Source organism: Pyricularia oryzae, chromosome 2 (genome assembly GCF_000002495.2).
Source record: "Pyricularia oryzae 70-15 chromosome 2, whole genome shotgun sequence".
Taxonomy (NCBI): Eukaryota; Fungi; Ascomycota; class Sordariomycetes; order Magnaporthales; family Pyriculariaceae; genus Pyricularia; species Pyricularia oryzae.
Window position 1 is genome coordinate 6,326,166 of NC_017850.1, and position 20,753 is coordinate 6,346,918.

Genomic DNA, 20,753 nt, shown 5'->3' on the forward strand with positions numbered 1-20,753 from the left:
CCCCCACTTTGGCTGAGAAGAGTCAGTTCACACAACGCACAATACGCACACGCTCATAGCAAACAGCTTCGAATACAGTCTGATCCAGCCTTGACCCAGTCGTCAGTTTGAGGGTGCCTGCCACTGACTAATTAACTGTTCGCCCCATCGCACCTCTGGGAGATTTTGGCAGCGTTTAGATCGGCGGCGCACACACCAGAGCTCACATTTTTGTTTCTTTCATACGAGCCAGTCAGTAGTCAGTGTCTGCTTGCCTGCCTGCCTGCCTGCCTGCCTTGTCCTGTCCCTTGGGCCCATGCATGGCAAGCTCAAGTGTGTAAGGTAGACTCATGCTACGCCGCACCCCGCTGGTGACTCGCAGGTTTGTCCATCTCATGAAACGAAAACTGGACACGGCAACATCAGACGGACGTCCGACGCCTGGCATGGGCTCCATCATACTCAACCCCCGCGAGAAGCAGTTCAAGGCTCTGCTGCTCGATGTCGCTCGGGGCATACCAGCCAAGCCCGAGCCAGTGGCTCTGCGGTGGGCTGGTGGCTGGGTCAGGGACAAGCTGCTAGGCACAGAGAGCCACGACATTGATGTTGCCATTAGCTGCATGACCGGCGAGGCCTTCACCAGGGAGCTCGTCGCCTTCTGCAACGACGCTGCCAACCGTGATCGCCATGGCATCTCGGAGGGTGACATTGGCAACCTGCACAAGGTCGCCGCCAACCCCGACAAGTCCAAGCATCTCGAGACTGTGACGACGCGCATGTTTGGCCTGGAGGTCGACTTTGTCAACCTGCGCAAGGAGACGTACACAGAGGACAGCAGGAACCCTCAGATGGAGTTTGGCACCGCCGAGGAGGATGCCCTGCGTCGCGATGCCACCGTCAACGCCTTGTTCTACAACATACACACCAGCGAGGTCGAGGACTTTGTTGGAGGCCTGCGCGACATGGACCAGAAGCTCATCCGGACCCCACTGGAGCCGTTGCAGACCTTCAAGGATGATCCGCTGCGTGTGCTTCGCCTTGTGAGGTTTGCCAGTCGCCTGGGCTTCACCATTGACCCTTCTGCAGAGAAGACGATGAGTGCTCCGGATGTGCTCGAGGCCCTCAGGCTGAAGATTAGTCGAGAGCGTGTTGGTGTTGAAGTTGAGAAGATGCTCAAAGGTTTGTCATGTATACTATTTGTTGGTACGGTCCACGACGCATGTTTTGCGTTTGCTGATGCGGGAAAATTGTCCGATTATCTACATAGGCAAGCATCCAAGAGACTCTTTGCACCTGATAGACAGGTTGCAGCTCTACCAGGCAATATTCACAGATCCGAGTCGCACCAACCTCCCGTCGCCAGACCTGTCCAGGTGGAGCACGGCATATGAGTGCATGAACCATCTGACAACTAACACAACCCCGGGCTCGATCTACCATGTGCTCGTCAGAACAGAAGAGGAGGCCTACTTTTGCTGGATTCTCACCGCCATCTTGCCATGGGAGGTTCTGGAACTGCCCGAGGAGAAAATCAAGGGGTCGCAAACCCTTCCGATAGCCACTCTGGCAGCAAGGGAGGGAATCAGGGCAAGCAACAAGCTGTGTGACATTGTCACTGCCACCCACCGCAACAGGAAAGAGATACAAATGCTCAAGAAGGCTGTTTGCGACAATGAGCCATATGTGAAGGAGCGTGACCGTATGGGAATGGCTGTACGCCGATGGGACACCCGTGTTGGGAACTGGAGGCCACAGGTTCTAGCTGCCGCCCTCGCCGAAGTCATGACCTGCGCCGAGCCGGGATCAGTAAAGAGTAAGTAATGGTTTGCCGTCGTTTTGTGTTTCATGTCCATCATAATTAACGATAACCTACCTCTCAAAAAGGCCGAGATGAAGTGTTGAGCGGGTGGCAAAAGTTTCTGGATCACCTGGAAGAACTCGACGTACTTGATGCGCCTGCTTTGAAGAAAATCATAGACGGCAAAACGCTCTCCAAGGCACTCGGAGTGAAGCCGGGCCCTTGGATGACCTCTGCATTGGATGTCTGTGTGGCCTGGCAACTTCGAAACCCCGGTGTCACGGACACAACAGAGGCCGTTGAGGAGGTTCGGCAACGAGCAAAGGAGTTAGGTATCACTTTGAGTAAATAAGAGTCAGGCCTCTATTTTTCAGTCGCAAATAGGGCTTTGTCAATTGGGAATTGATGAGCCCGAGATACATCTTGTCTCCATAGGGGCAGGTTTAAGATGGTGAGACGGTAGGCCTCAGGTTGGCAGTACGTTGAGAATTCGAGATACCCATTTGAACTTGGATCAATTCGCGAAACATACCTAGCGTGTCCTTTCTTTGATCTTCTAATATCGAGAACATGGGACAAGATAGTATGATATTGTGTCAAGTGAGCCCAGAATAATGCAGTATCGTAGTGGAAACGCTAGAATTCCTGCCTACCTACCTTTTCACGGCTAAAAAAAATACTTACTGAGGGCACGGACTGCGTGCGATAAAAGTGACTGCTGAGTACTGGAAGTGGCTGTTTGATAAGAACGACCTACACGAGACGCATAAAAACTAAATCAAAGCAAAGGTAACCGTTTTTTTTTTTTTTTTTGTCTTGTTCCCTGGGATATAGACCGTATGAAATGGCCCGTTGCCAATTGCCTTACAGCGGGTTCAGTGCTCCACTCACCTCCTTCATTGGCAGTCTTTGTCGGCCTAGGGGATTTACTCCTAAGCCAAACGAAAATCGTTACTACTTCATATTTCATTAACATCAACTAACCCATATAACAAACATTATTCAAAATCGGCGATTTGCGATTGACTGTTCTGCGTTTTAACTTTTGTTCCAACCAAGAAAACCCTGCGGGGCACATACCCAGATCCCCGATTATGGCGACCAACGTCAGGATCTTGCTTGAGGCGGCCACATCCATTCAAGGCTCGGAAAGCCTATCGACGGCCGTTGAGCGCCTACGGCCAACAATCCAAAAATCAGGTCTGGGATGTTCGACGCTGCTAGAAATCGACAACCAGATTGCCACAGCCAGCGGCCTGGTGAGTACACGAAAATAATCCTGATCAGGTCCGGAAATCTTGCCAGCTCGAAGCTGACCCCCATGTGCAGGGTAGGCGAGATCATTTACTAGCCCTCTTGGCCAGCCTGGAACATCTATACCGGACCAAACAGGATAAGTCGTCAGCAGAGGAAGAAGATGTGGAGCAGTCCGCAGCGGCTCGGCGGATCTGTGATTTTGTCGCAGAGTCGATCGCGCCCATCGTCGTGCCTTCGAAAGAAGAGGACGACGTCGAGGGCTACCACCCCACAGGTCAGTTTCTCGTCTCGCCTTTCTTCCTTCATTGACAAGCTAAAGCCCTGACACCGCCAATGAATGCCAGCTGCCGATGTACAGCGTGACACTGCCGCAGTCGTCGCGAGATGCCAACCCCTCGCGGAGCCCGGCCTGGCCGTGATCAGGTGCATTTTGCAGAACCGTCGGCGAGGCAGCCGGGACGCCGCCGACCTCATCGGGCCCCATGTGCTAGTGACGGCAGTCGCGTACGCGGACCCAGACCTGCCGTGGACGACGCCTGCCGCGTCCCAGCTGGCTCGGGAGATCATAGAGGCCATCGTATCGGCGACCGATGTCAACAAGGACGCCGTCATCGTCGACCGGGTGCTAAAGGACTACCTCCGACCGCTTTTCACCAAGTCCAAGCCCGCAACGGTCACCGACTCGGGCCGCAAGGCTCACTTTGCCCCGGAGCCAGAGAGGACCGGCGGCGTCCTGGACAGGGAGACGAGGGTGGCCAAGCCCTGGAAGCACGTCGACCTGCGCGCGGTGCCGGCTTTTGCCTGGGCTGTCAAGCAAGCTGATGTTCGTTTCGCCCCCGCTTTGATTTCCTTCTACTGCTTATTTCATACTGCAGTGCTATGGAAATGGAACCGTCGATAATTTGGTGACGAATCGAGTTTACTGACACACAATCTACCTTACCCCTCCATTCCCACAGAGAGACCTAATGAGTCGCCATTGGCCGCTCTACACGCCTGTGTTGCTTGCATTACTCGACGACGGCGATACCAGCGTCAAATGCCAAGCTCTGGGCCTCTTGGAGGTCTTTCTGGGCAAAGTCGAGGCCAAGACGCTCATTGACACCGGCCTGGACAGCGTCTTTCTTGACGCCGTGCTACCTGCGCTAATGCTGCTGCCGAGAGTGACCCCGGAAGTCGACTGCCTACGGATACTGGGACCAGCGTACGATTCTCTCCTCACATTGTCACGGGTAACAGCTGCTGGAAAGCAGAACATCACGAAAACACCAAATACAAAGATCCTGGATAGAATTCTACGCGAAGGCGTGTTCTCTGGGTTCTTCTATGCCAGGGAACACATACGCATTGTCCAGGTTTTGTTGAGTAAAACTGGACTGGTTGTGCAAGAAATGGGCATACACTCTGTTAAGCATCTAAAGGTACGTGGCGAAATCCCGGGATATAATAAAAAAACAAGGTAACTGAAAAGAACCGCTTGCTGATGGAAAACAAACGCCCAAACACCACAAAAACCAACAGGACATTGTTCCAATGCTCACATCAGTCATGGAAGAACCGTTTGCCATGGCCCACCTGCCGTCATTATTAGCTGCCATCGAGGCCCTGCAGGCCGTTATTGCGAACTGCTGGCCAAGACTTGGTCTGCCACCTTGGCGCGACGCCATAATCAAGGCACTTGTTGTATGCTGGATGCGTGCGGATGACGAGGGGAGTGAGCAAGATGCAACTACCCTTGTGCATAGAGGCCTCGCAAAAGCCGCCAAAATGCTGACAGCAGTGGCGCGTTCCGAAGGCATCGACCTTGCCGAGGTTGTGGCTCCACTGACGGCGCAAGATGCGTCGTTGCAAAAGCTCTTTGATATCTCTGCCAAGGGCTAAGACAGATACTAAATTCAGAAAAAAAAAAAAAAAAAAAAAAAAAGACGACCCAGCCTACAGCCCAAACTGCTCACAGGATTGAGTCTTCGTAGACAGTCTCGCCATCGGCAATAGCATCACCCGAAACCTAATCGACTGGCTGTTGTTTGAAAAGCGATTTCCCTCTGAGCCATTTCCTATAGGCCTTGTACCGCTTCTTCTGCGCATCCTCTTCCGTGACCGTGAGCGGATTGTCGCCAACCTTGAGCAGCTCCTCGAACAGCATGTACATCTCGTCACGTTCCTGCTCCTTCTCGACGTCGCCGATGCTTTCTGAAAACATAGTGGTCTGCGCCGTGACGCTGTCGCGGCCATACATAGATGAGGTATAATAAGATCCGCCCGAGCCGTGTGGGGCAGACAGCCCCTGGGTCTGCCAGTTGCCGTGAATGTATTCCTCGTACTCGGCATCCACGTCCGAAGGCACCGGATCGGCAGATATGACAAGAGGTAGCGTCTGGGGGTGACTTATATATCGGGCATAATCCTCCGTTTCTTGGATGTTCACAGATGGATTCAGCGACTCGTGCACCATCTTGGCAAACGTCCATTGGGCCGCGCGGCTTTTCTCCAGCGAGGTGGGCTTGCCTGACTTGGGGTCAGCTTCAGCGGCCGACCCGGTCAAGGACGATGTGGACTCCTTCATTATTCCCTGCAAATGAATACCGTTGGCAAACTGGCCTAGAACGTTCGACTCCTTGGGATCCTGAGTGTTCTGCAGCCACCCCCGAAACCCCTTGGTTGACGTCGGCCTGCCGTTGGCACCGCCGTTTGCGGCGGCGTGTGTCATGCTGGCAGAGGTGGCGGAGCCAAGCGAGGTATACGGGTCATAATGCTGGCCGTGATGTTCTTGATCCTCTGGGGTCATGACCGTAACATTCTTCTTGCCACTGGCGCGACGTCGCTTGTCTGGCGCATCTTGGTCGCCCTCAGTGCGCACTCGGAAGGGGCTAAGGTCGTAGCGACCTTCTTGGGTTGACTTGAAGGGTATGAACTTGATGGTCGAGTTCATCTTGAACGGAAACATCTTGAGAAACGACGACAGAGTGGATGGGCGATAGTACTCGAGCCAATAATCATCGTAGTAGGATACGGGCTTGACAGCGGCTGTATCCGACGACGGCGATACACAAGGCGGTACTGTTCTCGGCTCCAAGTATTGGGGTGTGTACCAGCGGGTGTAGTTGTGTCGCTGGTTGCCTAGCCAGGCTCTTGGGTCTGTGTGATGCAGATAGTAGTCTGTTGCAAGATCCCAAAGCATTGGCTGGCCCTTGACAAAGACATAGTTGCCCAAAAAAAGGTTGTAGGCTTCCTGACGTTGCCCATCGAGGAACGAGTTATTGTAGTAGCGTTTAAAACTCTCAATCATGTCTCGACTGTGGCTGGTCCACTGGTTAATCTTGCGGTACGTCTCCATAGTGTTGACCAGCTGCGACCCGCCGTACTGGACCGCGATGGTGTCTCCATGATCGTGATACATGTGAGTGAGAAGGTTGACCGCGTCAGTGTCATAGTCGACAACCGTGTCCTCCAGAATTCCCAACGCATGAAGTTGGTGACCGAGAGCACGCTTGCCGATGACAAACTGTGCCGCGTTAGTTCGGTCGAGACAGTCGATGCAGTTGGTACGCGCAACCCCGTTTTGCACCCGAGGAGCACCCGGGTCACTTGACGACGCCGGCGTTATCGCAGTGTCACCATTGTGAAAGAAGCCAGTCGTTGTTACAACCTGCTCGGCGATGCGCTCGAGGATGCCTATAACGTCTTGGTCACGAGACTTTGCTGCCCTGGACATGTCCCAGGCTCGATGAATAATGTGTTTATCCTCGGGCAGGAACTGATTCAGGTAGTCGATGGCTTTGGTATACTCTTCCAGGAGTTTCGACTCGCGAGGCGTACGCTCTCGAGCCTTGACAAGGTTCAAGGCATATACAGGAGCTCCATAGCGCTCAAAGAGGTTGTCAAAGTGCAGTGCGGCCGAGGTATAAAAAGGGTCGATCAGGTTAATCTCTATAGGTGGCTTGGGGGTCACGCCGGTGCTGTCTTGAGACCAGTGCAAGGGGATACTGCCTCGGTGCTGAACATAGGATGTGTACTGCGGGCTAGCATAAAGTTTTGTGCCGGGAGAGTGGAAAGAGGTTGTGTTGACCTCAGAGACAATCTGCTCCGTCTCAACGTCATTGGCAACATATCCAAGGTCGTTGGCGCCACGCTTGAGGAAGCGGGCACCGGCAAAGTGCCGAGAGCGCCGGGCAATGACAGCAACGTAGGCTGTTCGTCCGTAGATGGAAATGGCCGCCTGGTCTATGTAGCCGTGTATGATGGGTCGGCACCAGTCAAAGGGCGAGCTGAGGGCCGCCTCTGCGGGACCCAGCAGATGGCTGTTCCACACAAACATCGAGTTGAAGTCGGCGTCTAGGGCGCGCTCCTTGCCCTGCAGAAGCGCAGCACGCTCTCTTGCGATGTTGTGCTGGAGTGTCCTTGTGATGTCATACGAGTAGCTGTAGTAAAATGACCTGGTCAGATCCAAATTGCCCAGGATTTGGAGGTGACGAGATTCCTCCTGGTTACGCTGGTCCAGCTTGAACTTTGCGGGCGTCAGGGGGATCAGCTCGGTGCCATCAATCTGGTAGATGTAGTGGCCGCCAAGCATCGCCACGGTGCTCTTTTTGGTGATAAGTAGCATGTAGTAGTGGCTGGTGAACTTGATGAAACCCAGCAAGCCCCAGGTGGTGCAGCGAAGCTTGATGCCACCTGTGGCCTTGTTTCCATCGTCGATTGTGTCCAGCAGCTGGTTCATTTCCTTCTGCGTGTACACAATCTTGTCGTCGGTGACGCTCAGGTCCTGCTCGTCGGCGGTGCGGTCGACCTTGAGAATGCGGTAACGCTTCTCGGTGACGTCGGCGCCGACTATGTAGTACTTGGAGGCGGTCTCATAGAGACTGTACTTGTGCATCTTGGGCAGCTTGCGCTTCCTGATCTCGCTGTCGTCCATGTGGCCGCCCGGATTGTCGTCGGTATCATCGTCGTCTTCCTCCTCCTCGACGCTGGCCGGACGGGTCTTGGAGACGCCGTCGGGACTGGACGTGCGCACAAAGGGTGTGGCTACGGCGGGCTCGTCTTCGTCATCATCGTCATTTTGTGCGGTACCGGACTGGTCGATGACAAGCGGGGTGCCGTCAGCCTCGGTCGTGTTATTGAGCTGCGGGAATATGGGCTCGACAGGTGCCGTGTGCTTATGCGGTTGCTCTTGATGCTGCCGCTCCTGTTCGTCCCTCAACTCTCTCGACTCGAGTGTTGCTGCTGCAGTCGGCTCGTGGTTGGTCGAGCCACCACCGCTTGCCGTGTTGACATTGACCTGACTTGCATGGTCGGTGCTATCGACAGACGGTGTGGGCGCCATCTCTCGGCGAGCACATGTCGCCTAACCCTGCCTTGTTGATTGAGGTTCGGGGAGGACAGGTCAAAAAGGGCCATTCACGACGTTGTTAGTGTATCACACGGCTCCGTCTGTGCATCCAGCCGCTCAAGGGTTCAATCCAGTGACGCAATTCCCTGTTGGACGCAAATGTAAGCCTAGAAGTGGGGCTCTACTTGGCAGCCGAACCCGCCTCGCCCGCCCGGGTTCAGGGGCTTGTAGTAAATTCTAGGCCCAAATTCTTTACCTGCCTACCTAGCAAGCCAAGGGAGTATGCTTTGCTAGATTCCCTATCATGTATTTTACCTGGATAACTAATTATCAAAAATACCTAGATTGATAGGTAGGAGACCTAAGTAGTTTAGATCAGAATCATTAGGCAAAGACTGATCTATCGGCATCACGTCTGTTCTTTAAAGTCATCTTTAATACATTAATTTCCATGGTCGAGTTATTCACCGTATGCCCCCCTATCTTAGCCAAAGTCGCCTTTGGGAGAGTTCCCATCGTTTCCTCCATCGTCTACGGAAGACAGCGCTCTCAAAGGCGCCGTCTCAATCGGTGGTCCAGCAGATCCCCCTGACCCGGCTATCAAGCTTTGACGCCGTGACCTCCTCCGGTTGGGCACCTCATTCTCATCGGCTGCGAGGACCTCAACCTCGTCCAAATTCGCCGCAACCTCCGAGTCGTCGGCATCATCACTGTTGCCTGGTTCGCCATCCTGGCCGCCTTGACCGGCAGCAGACGCCGCCGCGAGACCCTCCTTGAGCCTGTGGTTGAGCTCCGCCATGAACTCGCTTGCTGCGGCGAACCGGGCGATTCCGTCATCGCTTTGCAGCATCGAGTACATGACCCTTGCTTCGTTTAGACAGCGCTGGGCTTGGATAAACTTGCTCTGTGCCAGCCACGTCTCGGCCGCAAGAACGCTCCACAGCGCCGACCTGCGTCGCCAGGTGCCTATTCCCATGACACCCAGCCCTGGCCTTGTTGCACAAAGAACCGCCTGACGCTCCCGAAACAGGGCATCCCCCACCACTCCCAGTAGCCGAGGCGTCTTCTCCATAAGCCTCAGCCCCAGCCTGGTCGCCACGTCGATCGCTGCACCACCCCGTAGTCGAAGCATCTCTATACCAAGTGCTGTACAGCGCAGTGCACCGTACGGGGCACCGCAGCGAGTCAGATACGAATACGTTGCGTCCCCGAGCATGTCCCCGGCGGAATCGAGTACTTTTGCCGGGGTGTGAGTCTTGGTCTGTGCCATTATGAGAAGTGCCAATGCGCCCATTTCGTTTGCCGCCGCATGGTGCCTCCAGGCATGGTCGCTCTCAAAATCAGTCTTGAGTAGGCCATATGTAGACTGCGCCAACTTCCAGTCACGCAGCATGAAGGCGTAGTCCGCCAGCCTACGTAGCGTTGCTTCGGGCGTATCTGGATGGTAAAAGCCTCCGCTGTAATTTGAGCCGCTGGGAGCACTTTTGGACCCGCCGCCAAAACCTGTCCAGCGTTTTGACATGCTCATGAACCGACCGCCAATACCTTTTCGCTTCGAGGCGACCTGGTCATTCCACAACGATACGTTTCTTTCCATGGTAGGTATTATGGACTGGATGACCATTTCCCTCACAAAAGTCTTAATGGCCGTCGCGTCGGTCTCGAATATGTACTTGATGTGGCTTGCATAGTCTTCTTCAGCCTCGCTCCGCTGCAACTCTGCCAGCTCCTCGCCGGGTGCCAACCACTCGCTGCGAGGGAGAGCTATGCTGTCGTCATCCGTCTCGGCACTTTGCGCCCCGCGAATACGAAGGAGATGACAGTGCAGGCCAAAGTTGCGCTTCATCTGCTCAAACAAGGCCATGGACTGAGAAATGTCGCCATTGTCTTCGTCGTGCACCAAAACGTAGTAGCGCAGATAGTTTGGAGACACCCAGTCGGGAACCTTGCTCCTGCCCTCGCTCGTTTCCTTGTACAGAGCTCGCAGCGCTTCTATCGGGGAAGGATTGCGTGAGCTTATAGCTATAACGCAAGCTACGGGATGGCCGAAAGTCTCGTGCCGCTCTACTGGCATCCCTGACAGCAGCCTCCGTAAATAGAGCGAGTAGTATGGCGAAGCAACATCGATGTCCATCTCTTGGTTTGTCGGCGTGTTGGGTTGGCCTAGGCCGAGGAAAGAGTTCTCGGCGAATCTCAAATGCCGACTGACCACACCCTCAACCTCAACGAGCCTTTTTGCTTCGCGGCTGGAAATGCTGCCGGGGCTCTCGGAAGTGGTCGATGAGCCATTGGATCCTCCCTGTTCTGCCGGCATCCTCGACGCACTTAGGGGGACATCAGCTTGCGATACGTCCTCGCCCAGTCTGACAAACCGTATGGAGCAATCGCTCCACGCCCTGGAGCCCCCGATACTATCCCTAACAGTGACCTTGCCTTGCACCTGTTCGCCGAACGGTCGCAGAAGCTCCCAGAATCCAAGGTTGAACCCCTTGTCTCGGATCAGCTCGTCGGTATCGGTCGATGCACAGACGGCAACATGCGGGACGAAAGCCCGGAGCAAAAGATTGAGCGGATCCCCCGGGTTATCTGCACATGGCAAATCCACCAACGACCTTGCAAACATGCCGCCCGTAGCGGGCAAGGAGGTCGGTCGACCACCGGGAGAGCTTCGGCCGGGAGAGCCGCGGCCTGCCGGCGAGGCCGACCGCGAGCCGGGAGGGGTAAGTGTAGATGCATACAGCGAAGCGACCGAGGGGTTCGCGTGCCTGCCGCTGACGGAGCGGCGCAGGTCAGCCTCGGAGCCCGACAGCGGCATGATGTCGTCGACGTTCTGCCGCCTCTTGGCCAAGCTTATGGTGGGTGATGCCGCAGGCACGGACTGCAGAGGGTCGGGCGTCGACGATCCATGTTCAGGAGACTGCATTAAGAGGGAGCCTGATGACGCAAGCACAGCTCAGATGGCGGTAGTGCCGTCGTGGGTTGGCTAGTTGCACTCGTTGTGCTGGCACGGAGTCACCCTGCGTGTGTATGGGTGAAATGTAAGCTGGGGGCTATCTAAGGTGTTGTTGGCAAGCAGTCTAGTGGGGTGTTATTTCTCGGTTCGCAACCGGCAGAAAAAAAATAAGCTCGTTCGTAAGGTTCGTTAAAATTCCTTGTGATCGTTGAGGAATTGCTGATACGCTGGGAATTGATCGTCTCAAATAGCTCGGAACGCAAAGTACCAAAAAGTAAAGACGAGAACCAAACAAATAATTTCTTAGTAGCGATCAGGATGCAGCAGTTTAGCTGGCATTGGTTGGTATTGTCAGCCTCCTCGCTCCCCAGGTTTGCGACCTTTGTGAGGTCGAAGAGTTTCAATGAGATGATGAGGTCTCCGTGTCCTACAATCGTACAGTGCAAGGGTCCAGCAATTTTCATGTCAAGCATGTTTACAGCGTTCCGGGCACTAGCGTACCTTACAGTTGTACAGCTGCGGGGTGGCACGGACCATCGCAATTTGGTTTTGTTCTGGTTCCTGCTTCCTGCAACAAAAGGTCAGCGTTTTCAGAATACAACCTCGTTGGAACCTGTTCAAATGAGACGTTCACCTACAAATGTATATCGGTGCTTGTAAAATCTCGGGTATTATTTTATTTCGCACGGTGCAACATCGCAAGCTCTTTCAAACCCAACTCACAGCGCGTCTCTGAGTAGTGGACGGCACGCCCTTGTCCCACGTCGCGCCCTTTACCAAGCGCTACCTATGTCAGGGCCATGAGGCCAAAGTACTCTGTACAAACGTCCACCAGCCAGGTCTGTCTTGGCAATCCATTCGTTTATCATCCTGAAGCACCCGGATACTTCCTCATGTCGTATTCTCTGTTGCTCAGCTAAGAGACGCCCTCAAGCTTTCGGCAAAGTCAAACTGTTGCAAGTGCCTGCCAATCAGGATTACCTTGCCGCCATGCGACTCTGCTGCTTCCCGAGGCCCGTCAAATATCTCAAAGAGCTCTCGTACACCCTGTATCAGTTTGATCTCTCCACTTGAGAGTTCCAGTCGGCCTTTCACACGATGTATCTCGAACGGTGTCTTGCCTTGAGCTTCGTCGCCGGGTAGTTTGTTGTCCCAGAGAACAGACCTCAGCCACCCGTCTACCTTGCTCACTTGACTAGATTCAAGGTTTGTTATCGGGATCGACAGTGTCGAGATCGTCTTTTGCATGTGCGAAGAAGATTAGTCGCCCGGAAAGAAATGGTTGGCATCTGAGGGCGGCCAACAGTCGACGCCTCTGTTGAAGCGAGCAGCGGGATCAGAAACTCACCGGATCTAGATGGCTGTGGCCTTTTGCAGAAGCCGAATCCAGGCCTTCTACGCTGTCGTAGGCGTGCAGGTCAAGCAAGAAACCCTCGAGCTTGGGAACGATGCTCTGTTTTGTAATATGCAGCTTGGCAAGACCATTGATGGATTGTATCCTGGCCTTGACGGTTTCTAGCTCCTCATCAGACACCAGATCGGACTTGTTGATGACGATAACGTCGGCGTGCGATATCTGCACATGCGCAGTCGTCATGACTGGCCCGTGAGCATCGCTTTCGTCGTGACCTTCGACTTTGCCAGATGGATCATCCAGGCTGCGGAGGATGTTTTTGGCATCAACCAAGGTGACAATGCCGTCCAGATATATGGTGCTGCTAAGTCCCTCGTCGACCCAGAACAGGGGTGCGAGGTTACCAGGATCTGCTAACCCAGTCGTCTCCAATAATATGTAGTCAAACTTGCCCTTCTTTTCCATCAAAGACTCGATGGCAGCCACACCAGTATCTCTGGAGTGTTGAAATAGCCACACGTCAGCACCTATACATTAACCACGTACTGGCCACCGGAGCAGTCAAATTCCAAATTAAAGGAAGAGAAGAGGCATTAAAGATTTCTCACTTTACTGAGCAACAGATGCAACCATTGCCAACTTCCATCCATTCCTCGACGGACTCCCCATCCTTGTTAATAGTGAGCGACTTTTCGATGTCCAAAGCTGCAGTGATGGAATTAGTCTTAGTTGCAGGTCTTGATTCGAAACCTTGATGCATTCGACTTACAATCACCAAACTCTGTAGGATATAGAAAACACCAAAAGGTCAGTAACGCATCGATTCGTTCGCTTAGGCGCTCATATGTCCAACGTTGAAAAGATGACAAGTTTCTTTACTAGTTGGGGGTAAAGTATACCATTCATAATAACCGCAATTTTCTTGCCATGCTCTGCCGTGAGGATATAGTTGAGCAAAGTTGTCTTTCCAGCACCAAGATAGCCTTGAAAACATGGTTGCCGTTAGTTGTGCAGAGGTTGGCGCTGGTCAATTAAGGTCGGTCATACCAGTGACTATTGTTATTGGCACCTTGATTGGCTTTTCATCTTCGGTGAGAGAATTACTCGTATCAACGAGATCGGGAGGAAGTTCATCATCGAGTGAATCCATGTTGGAAAGATATGTTGGTGTATATCTAGGTTTGAGAGAGGGGAGAATTGGTTGAATGGGCAAAACGAGGTTGTACCGGTATGGCTTGTAACTGGACTTGAGAACAGGCACAAGTAGCCTAGGTAGGTAGTTTCTTGCTCTACATAGACTTTTCAATATTCTGAAGCAGGTAAACAGGTATTCTGCCACGCCCTTCAACTTGCGCCCTTCACAAGTACCATCCCCCCCAGCTTAATTGCTGATCCCCACCTGTCTCCCCGCACCCCACTAAGAAAGACGTCATTGGGTCAAATTTGCTCGAACGCGTCGGGGGTTGGCTCCTTCGCGTCAAAAGTGACAGAAAAAAAAGAGCACCGCCTAGACATGCTGACATAAGGCTGTTGATGTGGGTACCTAAGGTGACATCCCCCTTTGAGCTTTCGTGTGGCTTTCTCTAGAGCATAATATTGTAGAGCCTTATCTGCCGGTCTGTGCCCCTTCTTCAGTTAAGCGCCCAATTGATCGTTTTGTTGCGACAAGAAAATAACGACCTCACTCTTGGCGCACTTTTATTCCACCCGCAACCCAAGACAAAACGCAAACGTCTCTTGTCTGGCAGCGCTCCTACATATCGGGTCGAACTAGCCAACACGACTTTTTAACCACCTTTATGGAGATGGCGACCCACGCGCCAAGTTCTCCTCGACTTCCGAGTCCTCCTCCGCCCGCAGAGATCCAGATCGGGCCTGTGCCACAGTCGCCTGGAAGCTCCCCAAATCATCAAGTGCCGCAGATGGAGCAGACGGCAATTGATGCGAACGCAAAGCGGCGCATTCATCCCGGCACCAGGGCCTCTGAGATGGCTGCTGGGCCGCCTCTAATTCCGCTGAATGAGGTGCGTAGTTTTGTTTTCCCCTTGATTCTCTGGAGGAGGATGCTTGCGACTATGCATTTGGCATAACCTAAACTATAGTACTGACCAAGCTGCTCTGCCGGCCCGCACAGCTCGACTCGGCCTTTCAGCTTCAAGAACACCTTGCCGCCCTGCACTACCACCACACAGCCACCAACACGAACCCCGTCAGCAGGGAGACGGCCAAAATCTTGGGAACACCTCCTCCAGGCATAGACCGGACCCTTTGGCTCTACGAGCTCTGTCGCTTCCTGATAGAGCAGTGCAATGCCCTGATAGTCGGCTTTCTGTTCGACACCCCGCCGTGCAGCGCCGTGACCTGCCCCGAAATGCGCGCGTCGGAGTGGCAGTTTCTCTGTGCCGTCCACGATCAGCCCAAATCGTGCTGCGCCATCGACTACTGCTGCCACACCCTCGACTGGGCCGCCAACGTCGTGACCAACCCGCAGATATTTCCCTCGCGCTTCGTTGCCCTCTCAGACGCCCACGACAAGGGTGCCGCCATCAAGAACCTGATCAACGTGTTCCGCCGTCTGCACCGCATCTTTGCGCATGCCTGGTTCCAGCACCGCGGCGTCTTCTGGACGGTAGAGGGTCAGACTGGCCTGTACGTCTTCTTCAAGACGGTATGTGACATGCATGACCTGTTGCCTGGCGAAAACTACAAGCTTCCGCCCGAGGCCGAGGGCCTGGAAGCCCCTCGCAGCAATCTTAACGTGGCCGGAGACGGTCCCAAGATACTTCAGAATTCCGGGGATGCCGCGACCCAGGGCGCAGGAGCTACCCGCCCCGGGCCAGGCGTAACCGGTGAGGGGGAGGACGATCATCACAGCGCGGTCAACAGCAGGACAAGCACTAGGAGGCACATCCGCAGTAGTCCATCCACTGGCAGTGCAGTTACCACCGTCATGGAGGCTGATGAGGATGACGGCAGTGCTGGAGACGTGGCAAAGCGCTTCAGAAAGATGCGCATCATCGACCCGCCGCTGGCAGAGGACGATATGGAGACGACCGAAGTGCCCGTGGTTGTAGAACAAGATTCTCCCGTGCACAGCACACCGATGGGCAACGGCGACGCCGCAGCCAAGTCAGACGAGGAAGAGCCGCAAAGCTTACCAGCAGACGAGACAGGATGCGCCAAAAGCGCTCGTGGCCAAGCAGCTACGTCTGAAGAAGTCGAATCGGTGAGCCACGACATTCCTAGGACCGTCGAGAGCTTCCTCGAGAGTCCCGACTCGGAAATGCCATCGCAGCCGCTCGCTGCAGAGTCGGGGCCCAAAGACGTGGCCGAGACTGGTGACGACGGAAAGACTTCTACGACAGCAGCAGCAACACCCTCCGAGCACGGAAGCTCTGATGACGCAGACGCCGTCGCCATGCTGGAGGCCACGAGCGTTGCCGATTTCGCGGGTGATGCAGGCGAAGCCGAACCCTCTGCACCGGCCGCAGACGACGGACCTATTGACGAGGCTGTCCCATCATCGGCTTCGGACGACACGAAAGCGGAGGCGCCTCAAGAACCAACCAAAGAAAAACCAGCCAAGGCTGATGAAGAAGCGAAAGACACATCTGAACCTCAACAGCCTGATGCGAGTAAAGCTAATTCCGATTGAAAATACGGTTTTCTAGAGCTCTGGGCCAGACATGCAAGTTCTTGTTCAGCTTTCCGAGACCTCATAGCTTTAATAGTCCATCTTGTAATAGCAGACCGCTGGGGCGGTCTTTTGTAATGATACCTACCAACCAAGCAACAATTTGTTGAAAATGCCCAACGGCAGCTATGTCAACTGTCTAATACGGTTTAAAGCTTTTTCCAACACATACTTATTTTGAGACGGGGTTACTACTACTACTTTTTTATCTTGGTTGAAATTCAGTTGACAACGTCTAGAATAATAGTTTTGACGCGACTGAACTGCCAATGCTGACGCCAAGTTGAGTATCTTGTGGAGAGGTGCAGGGTGGGTGGATACACAGACTCCCTTGTACAATGTACTTAGGTGCCCACTAGCAATTAATATTGTTGGTTGGTGTGGTGTGTAACACTGACCATAGTATATATTCGTCTGATGTCTCAAAAGCAGATCGAGCTCATGCAGACAAGATTGAGATCTTACCCCTGAAATAAGGGAGGAATATCATCTGATGTGTTCTTTATTCATTTCCCTCCCTTTCCTTCCCCTTGGAAGCTGCAACAAGCTCTTTTTTACTGCACCATTAAAAAAAAAAAAATACATGTCTCCACTCCACCACACCCCCTCGGTTACAAGAAGCGAGCCGCAGCGTCGGCTCTTGTGCGCGATCGATACAAGTCCGTGTCATTTCGGCTATAATTGCAAGGTTTTTCTTTTGTCTTTCTCGGATGTCGGAAAGCGTTCGACAAAAACTGCGGGTCGGGTATCGCAGTGGGCAAGGGGCAGTGGGCAGAAAAGAATTATGTATTATATTACAAGTGGGAGAAGAGAAAAAAGAAAAAAAAAAGATTTGTGACAAGAAAGCAACAAGTTGCATAATGATTACAAGAATCTTTTGGTGAACATGGTGCTGAAGTTCAGCTGTGTCGTTCAGGGTATCGCTTGGCGTGTTGCGATGCCAACCTAATGCAGTTGCAGGCTGCTTATAAGGCTAGAGTCACAATTCTGTTGACTATTTTTTTCTTCTTCTTCTTACATCTCCCAGCGAGCTCCTCCTGCAAAGGAACTTTTCAAATCAAGCACAAGATCAAGCCTTTCCTTTGCCCTTACTCCTCTTTTCGCTTGTTGTTGGGGAATGGGTCTCGGCAAGGGTCGTGGAAGGACCTCTCCTGGTCAGCCCGCTAAGATGGAGCTTCGAGAATATGTGCCTCACGTCGGGGGCGCTCTCGGACTGCGCCGAGACCGCTGTTGCGTTTCGCTCGTCGGCAAAGGCGCGAACGGCACGCAGTACAGGGCTGAATGCTTCATTGTTGGGAAGCCACCACCTGACACAACTGGCATCTTCAAAAAGCTCGGCCATCATGTTCCGCATACCTAGGGGGAATATGCATCTAAACATTATTATCAAATTCGTCAGCAATCTCAGTCCATGGTACACTCCCTCGCAACGAGCTAGAAGTGAAAGATGCTTGCTGGGCGCTTACCCTAATGCTTCGAGCAAGGCAAACTTGCGGCGAATCCATATTTGGTGCTTTGCGTCGTGTGGCAAGAATAGCGCCGCAAGGGCCAAGCAGGCTTGTGTTAATATCAGGCTGCCCCGAGGACTGGAAGGCCATAGCTCGATCGACTCCACGATGCGGCAGATGGCAAACGCTTGCTCGGAAAGCCGAGCCTGAAGTTCTTCGGTTCCGTCGTCTTGTGTCGGTATATCGGCCCTTTGGCATTCGTGAAGGATGACTACAGTATGCCACTCGCACGAGAGTAGGGTCACAGGGAATAGTGGTCCCTGGTATAAGCTCCCTGGCACCAAAACATCGACGATGCTGTCGGGCCTCTCGGCTGTCCGTTCGCCGAGGTCTTGCACCAGGTAAGCTGGGTCAGAGAGCGCAGGGTCCCACCCATCCCTCCAGGCCCCAAGCCGTTGAGATATACTGGCATGTTGGTCCAAGTAGCTTTGGTCCGGTGTCGCAGATTGCTTTCCCACCAGAAGTGACACTTCTCTTGACAGAAGACGCAGACGCGCCGAGCACTCCTCGATTTTCCAAACCGGGTTCGCGGGATCCTGTAGTGACATCGACTGGTAATAGGATACCAGGGACGTAAACCAATCTTCTGGTAGAGCCGCTGCGAAGCCTCCCATCAAACCAACAAACACGTCGTATCTGTTATACCATGACAAGATTGTCCGACCAGTTGGGGTAGCTATTATCGACTGGGGCGTGTATAGCTTGGTGAGAACCTCGTATGCTGCTCGTTGGTGTCCCATTAGGTTGATCCAATCACCAAGATATTCCTTGGTCGCGGGTTGTAACGTCAGTGTCAATTTCGGCGTAGGCGCTAGCCGGAGCTTGCGGGGGGGCTCTTGGGGTCAGAGACAAGCAAGTCTCCAGGCAGGCAAAGGGCCAATGCGATTGCCTCAAGTCCTGCTTACCTCTATTGTTGCCAGTTGCAGAATCGTCAGTAGGGTTGCTGGACTGTGATCTTCTTTGCGTTTGAGAAAGCCGAGTAGAATTGTGACGCTCTTGTTGTAGTACTGGAGAAACTGATGCATCTTCCCGCGAGGGTTTCGGAGAGTACAGTGGTAGGCAGCAAACCCCACGAGGGCGTATAGAAGGGCTTCGTTCTCGAGCGCAAGCGCGGGAAGTATGGTTCGGAAAAAGTCATGGGCGTCCGTGAGTATGCCGTAGTGGTAGTTGGTCAGATGCTCACAAAAGTAGCCGAGGTAAAAGCGCACATCTTGGGGTAGATGTGCCCATTCCGGCCGCTCACTGCTCCCAAGGCCGGTCAGCTCAGGAAGATCATATGCTGCCGGGGTCACGCTGGCTGTGCCTGTGGACGTGGCTGGTGAAGAGGCTTTGGTGCCTTCGAGGGATGGTGTTTCTGACCCTTGCCGACCACCTGATGATGTTATTATCCTGTGCAGTTTCGAGGCGGCACTTGCTCGTCGAGCTGAAGATCTTGACTTGGACTGGGCTGAGGGAGTTGATTCATTCGGTTCCTCCTCGTCTATTATCGTATCCAGTTTGAACTCATGGTCATTGTCATCGTCAAAGTCTTCGCGATCGTCGTGGGATGAGGCAGGACTATTAAGCTGGCTAGTACCTGATGCATCCTTGGTCGCTGATGTGGACGACTGAGTCGTTGTCGAATCGGTCGGGTAGCTACATTCTCGTTTTCCTTTTCGGCACCCTAGATGTTCAAAACATTGGTTGGTCAGTTTCCTCCTATTCCCCATGCGCATTGGAGATTATGAAAGCCCAGGTGCAAATCATCAAAGTGCAACAAACATACTATCACAGATTGGATGTGTCTCGTCGCACTTTTGAAATGCACATGTCAGCAAGCTCTTAATGAATCCAGATATATGAGAAGCAATGATGCCCTATACAAATTCAATACCTTTACTCGCCTACTCCTGCAAGTGTAGCACCCAGATCTTGTGCGACGATGCTTGACGTGATCTACACCGTGTGCTGATTTTCGACGACTTCTCGAAGCCTTGGGGACACTGTTGACCATTATAGGCTCCGGAAACCCTGTGAAATAGCCAAGGTTTTGGTATGAGCCGGCGATGCCAGTTCCGCCTCCTACGCTGGTCGCCGATGTTGCTTGCTGTGGGGCATCCTGCGGACTGCTGATTTGTCCAGCACCTGACATGGACGAGAGAAGATGGTGATAATATTCACTCATCTTTGGTCCAGGTCTATTGGTTGGTGGTTCCTTGGTTGTCCCACCCACAGTCGAGTTTTAATCCGAAATGTGTGGCTGGGGGGGAATATGCCAGCCTCGTATGTGTGTTGTGTGCTTGAACGAAAGTCTTCAAAGAACCGCGCGGGGTGAGTTGTTTTGATGAAATGTAATTTCTGAGCGAGTGAGTGGGCGCCTAATAGCGTAACCGCCGCAAAGGCGGAGTGGTGGAAAAAAAAAGAGAGACAGAGAAGGAAAGGTCCCGGGCCTAAACAACTTCGATGTCGATGTCGAGAAAACGCAAGGTCGACCTATGCCTAATGCATACCTAACCTGGTCCGCACGTAAATGCAGCCTGCTCTGCTTGGAATACGCAGCAAAGTAGAGCAGATGCACGTCTAGTCTCCCCACCGAGAAAGTCGAGAGTGGAGCTACCGATGAAATGCAGACGCGGGCCGGGGATGGTAAGTGAAGGCGATAAGGGACAGCTTAACTAGCCCTGGATTTCCAGCCTGGATGGTCGATGCGATGGCGGTTCTCGGATGGGTGATTGGTTCGCCCTGGTATAGTGGGTAGGTAGCTATTCGCCTCAGGGCAGTACGTACTGAAGCAATACCGTGTAAGTATCCAACTAGAGAATGACAGGGTGGTGTATGTAAGCGGCCAAGCTAGACCACATGGGTATATTATGGGCGATTATGCACAGCGAAGGGTTCCCTG

At 53.3% G+C, this 20,753-nt stretch overlaps 7 protein-coding genes across 7 annotated transcripts; 3 read left to right on the forward strand and 4 right to left on the reverse strand.

Annotated features, from left to right (window-relative positions):
• Positions 1-30: 30 nt before the first annotated feature.
• Positions 31-2,512, forward strand: MGG_07089 (poly(A) polymerase). Its single transcript, XM_003715232.1, has 3 exons — positions 31-1,158; positions 1,247-1,792; positions 1,864-2,512. Exons 1-3 carry the CDS (start codon positions 330-332, stop codon positions 2,127-2,129), a joined length of 1,641 nt encoding a protein of 546 aa, XP_003715280.1. The 5' UTR covers positions 31-329; the 3' UTR covers positions 2,130-2,512.
• A 114-nt stretch (positions 2,513-2,626) lies between these two features.
• MGG_07090 (uncharacterized protein) lies at positions 2,627-5,706 on the forward strand. The gene is made up of 5 exons (XM_003715233.1): positions 2,627-3,036; positions 3,107-3,308; positions 3,379-3,857; positions 3,994-4,455; positions 4,556-5,706. The coding sequence occupies exons 1-5, from the start codon at positions 2,872-2,874 to the stop codon at positions 4,913-4,915; spliced, it is 1,668 nt and encodes a 555-aa protein (XP_003715281.1). The 5' UTR covers positions 2,627-2,871; the 3' UTR covers positions 4,916-5,706.
• Positions 4,405-8,473, reverse strand: MGG_07091 (polyphosphoinositide phosphatase). The gene has a single exon (XM_003715234.1). The coding sequence runs from the start codon at positions 8,355-8,357 to the stop codon at positions 5,043-5,045; it is 3,315 nt and encodes a 1,104-aa protein (XP_003715282.1). The 5' UTR covers positions 8,358-8,473; the 3' UTR covers positions 4,405-5,042.
• A 63-nt stretch (positions 8,474-8,536) lies between these two features.
• Positions 8,537-11,762, reverse strand: MGG_15852 (uncharacterized protein). Its single transcript, XM_003715235.1, has one exon. The coding sequence runs from the start codon at positions 11,284-11,286 to the stop codon at positions 8,848-8,850; it is 2,439 nt and encodes an 812-aa protein (XP_003715283.1). The 5' UTR covers positions 11,287-11,762; the 3' UTR covers positions 8,537-8,847.
• MGG_15853 (uncharacterized protein) lies at positions 11,720-14,013 on the reverse strand. The gene is made up of 7 exons (XM_003715236.1): positions 13,718-14,013; positions 13,570-13,653; positions 13,440-13,451; positions 13,279-13,375; positions 12,665-13,166; positions 11,955-12,555; positions 11,720-11,884 (listed from the first exon to the last, which is right to left on the reverse strand). The coding sequence occupies exons 1-6, from the start codon at positions 13,818-13,820 to the stop codon at positions 12,229-12,231; spliced, it is 1,125 nt and encodes a 374-aa protein (XP_003715284.1). The 5' UTR covers positions 13,821-14,013; the 3' UTR covers positions 11,720-11,884; positions 11,955-12,228.
• Positions 14,014-14,273: 260 nt separating this feature from the next.
• MGG_07095 (uncharacterized protein) lies at positions 14,274-17,052 on the forward strand. The gene is made up of 2 exons (XM_003715237.1): positions 14,274-14,694; positions 14,805-17,052. Exons 1-2 carry the CDS (start codon positions 14,470-14,472, stop codon positions 16,323-16,325), a joined length of 1,746 nt encoding a protein of 581 aa, XP_003715285.1. The 5' UTR covers positions 14,274-14,469; the 3' UTR covers positions 16,326-17,052.
• On the reverse strand, positions 16,849-20,466 carry MGG_12339 (uncharacterized protein). Its single transcript, XM_003715238.1, has 5 exons — positions 19,746-20,466; positions 19,638-19,665; positions 18,778-19,535; positions 17,831-18,639; positions 16,849-17,737 (listed from the first exon to the last, which is right to left on the reverse strand). Exons 1-5 carry the CDS (start codon positions 20,034-20,036, stop codon positions 17,434-17,436), a joined length of 2,190 nt encoding a protein of 729 aa, XP_003715286.1. The 5' UTR covers positions 20,037-20,466; the 3' UTR covers positions 16,849-17,433.
• Between the last annotated feature and the right edge of the window lie 287 nt (positions 20,467-20,753).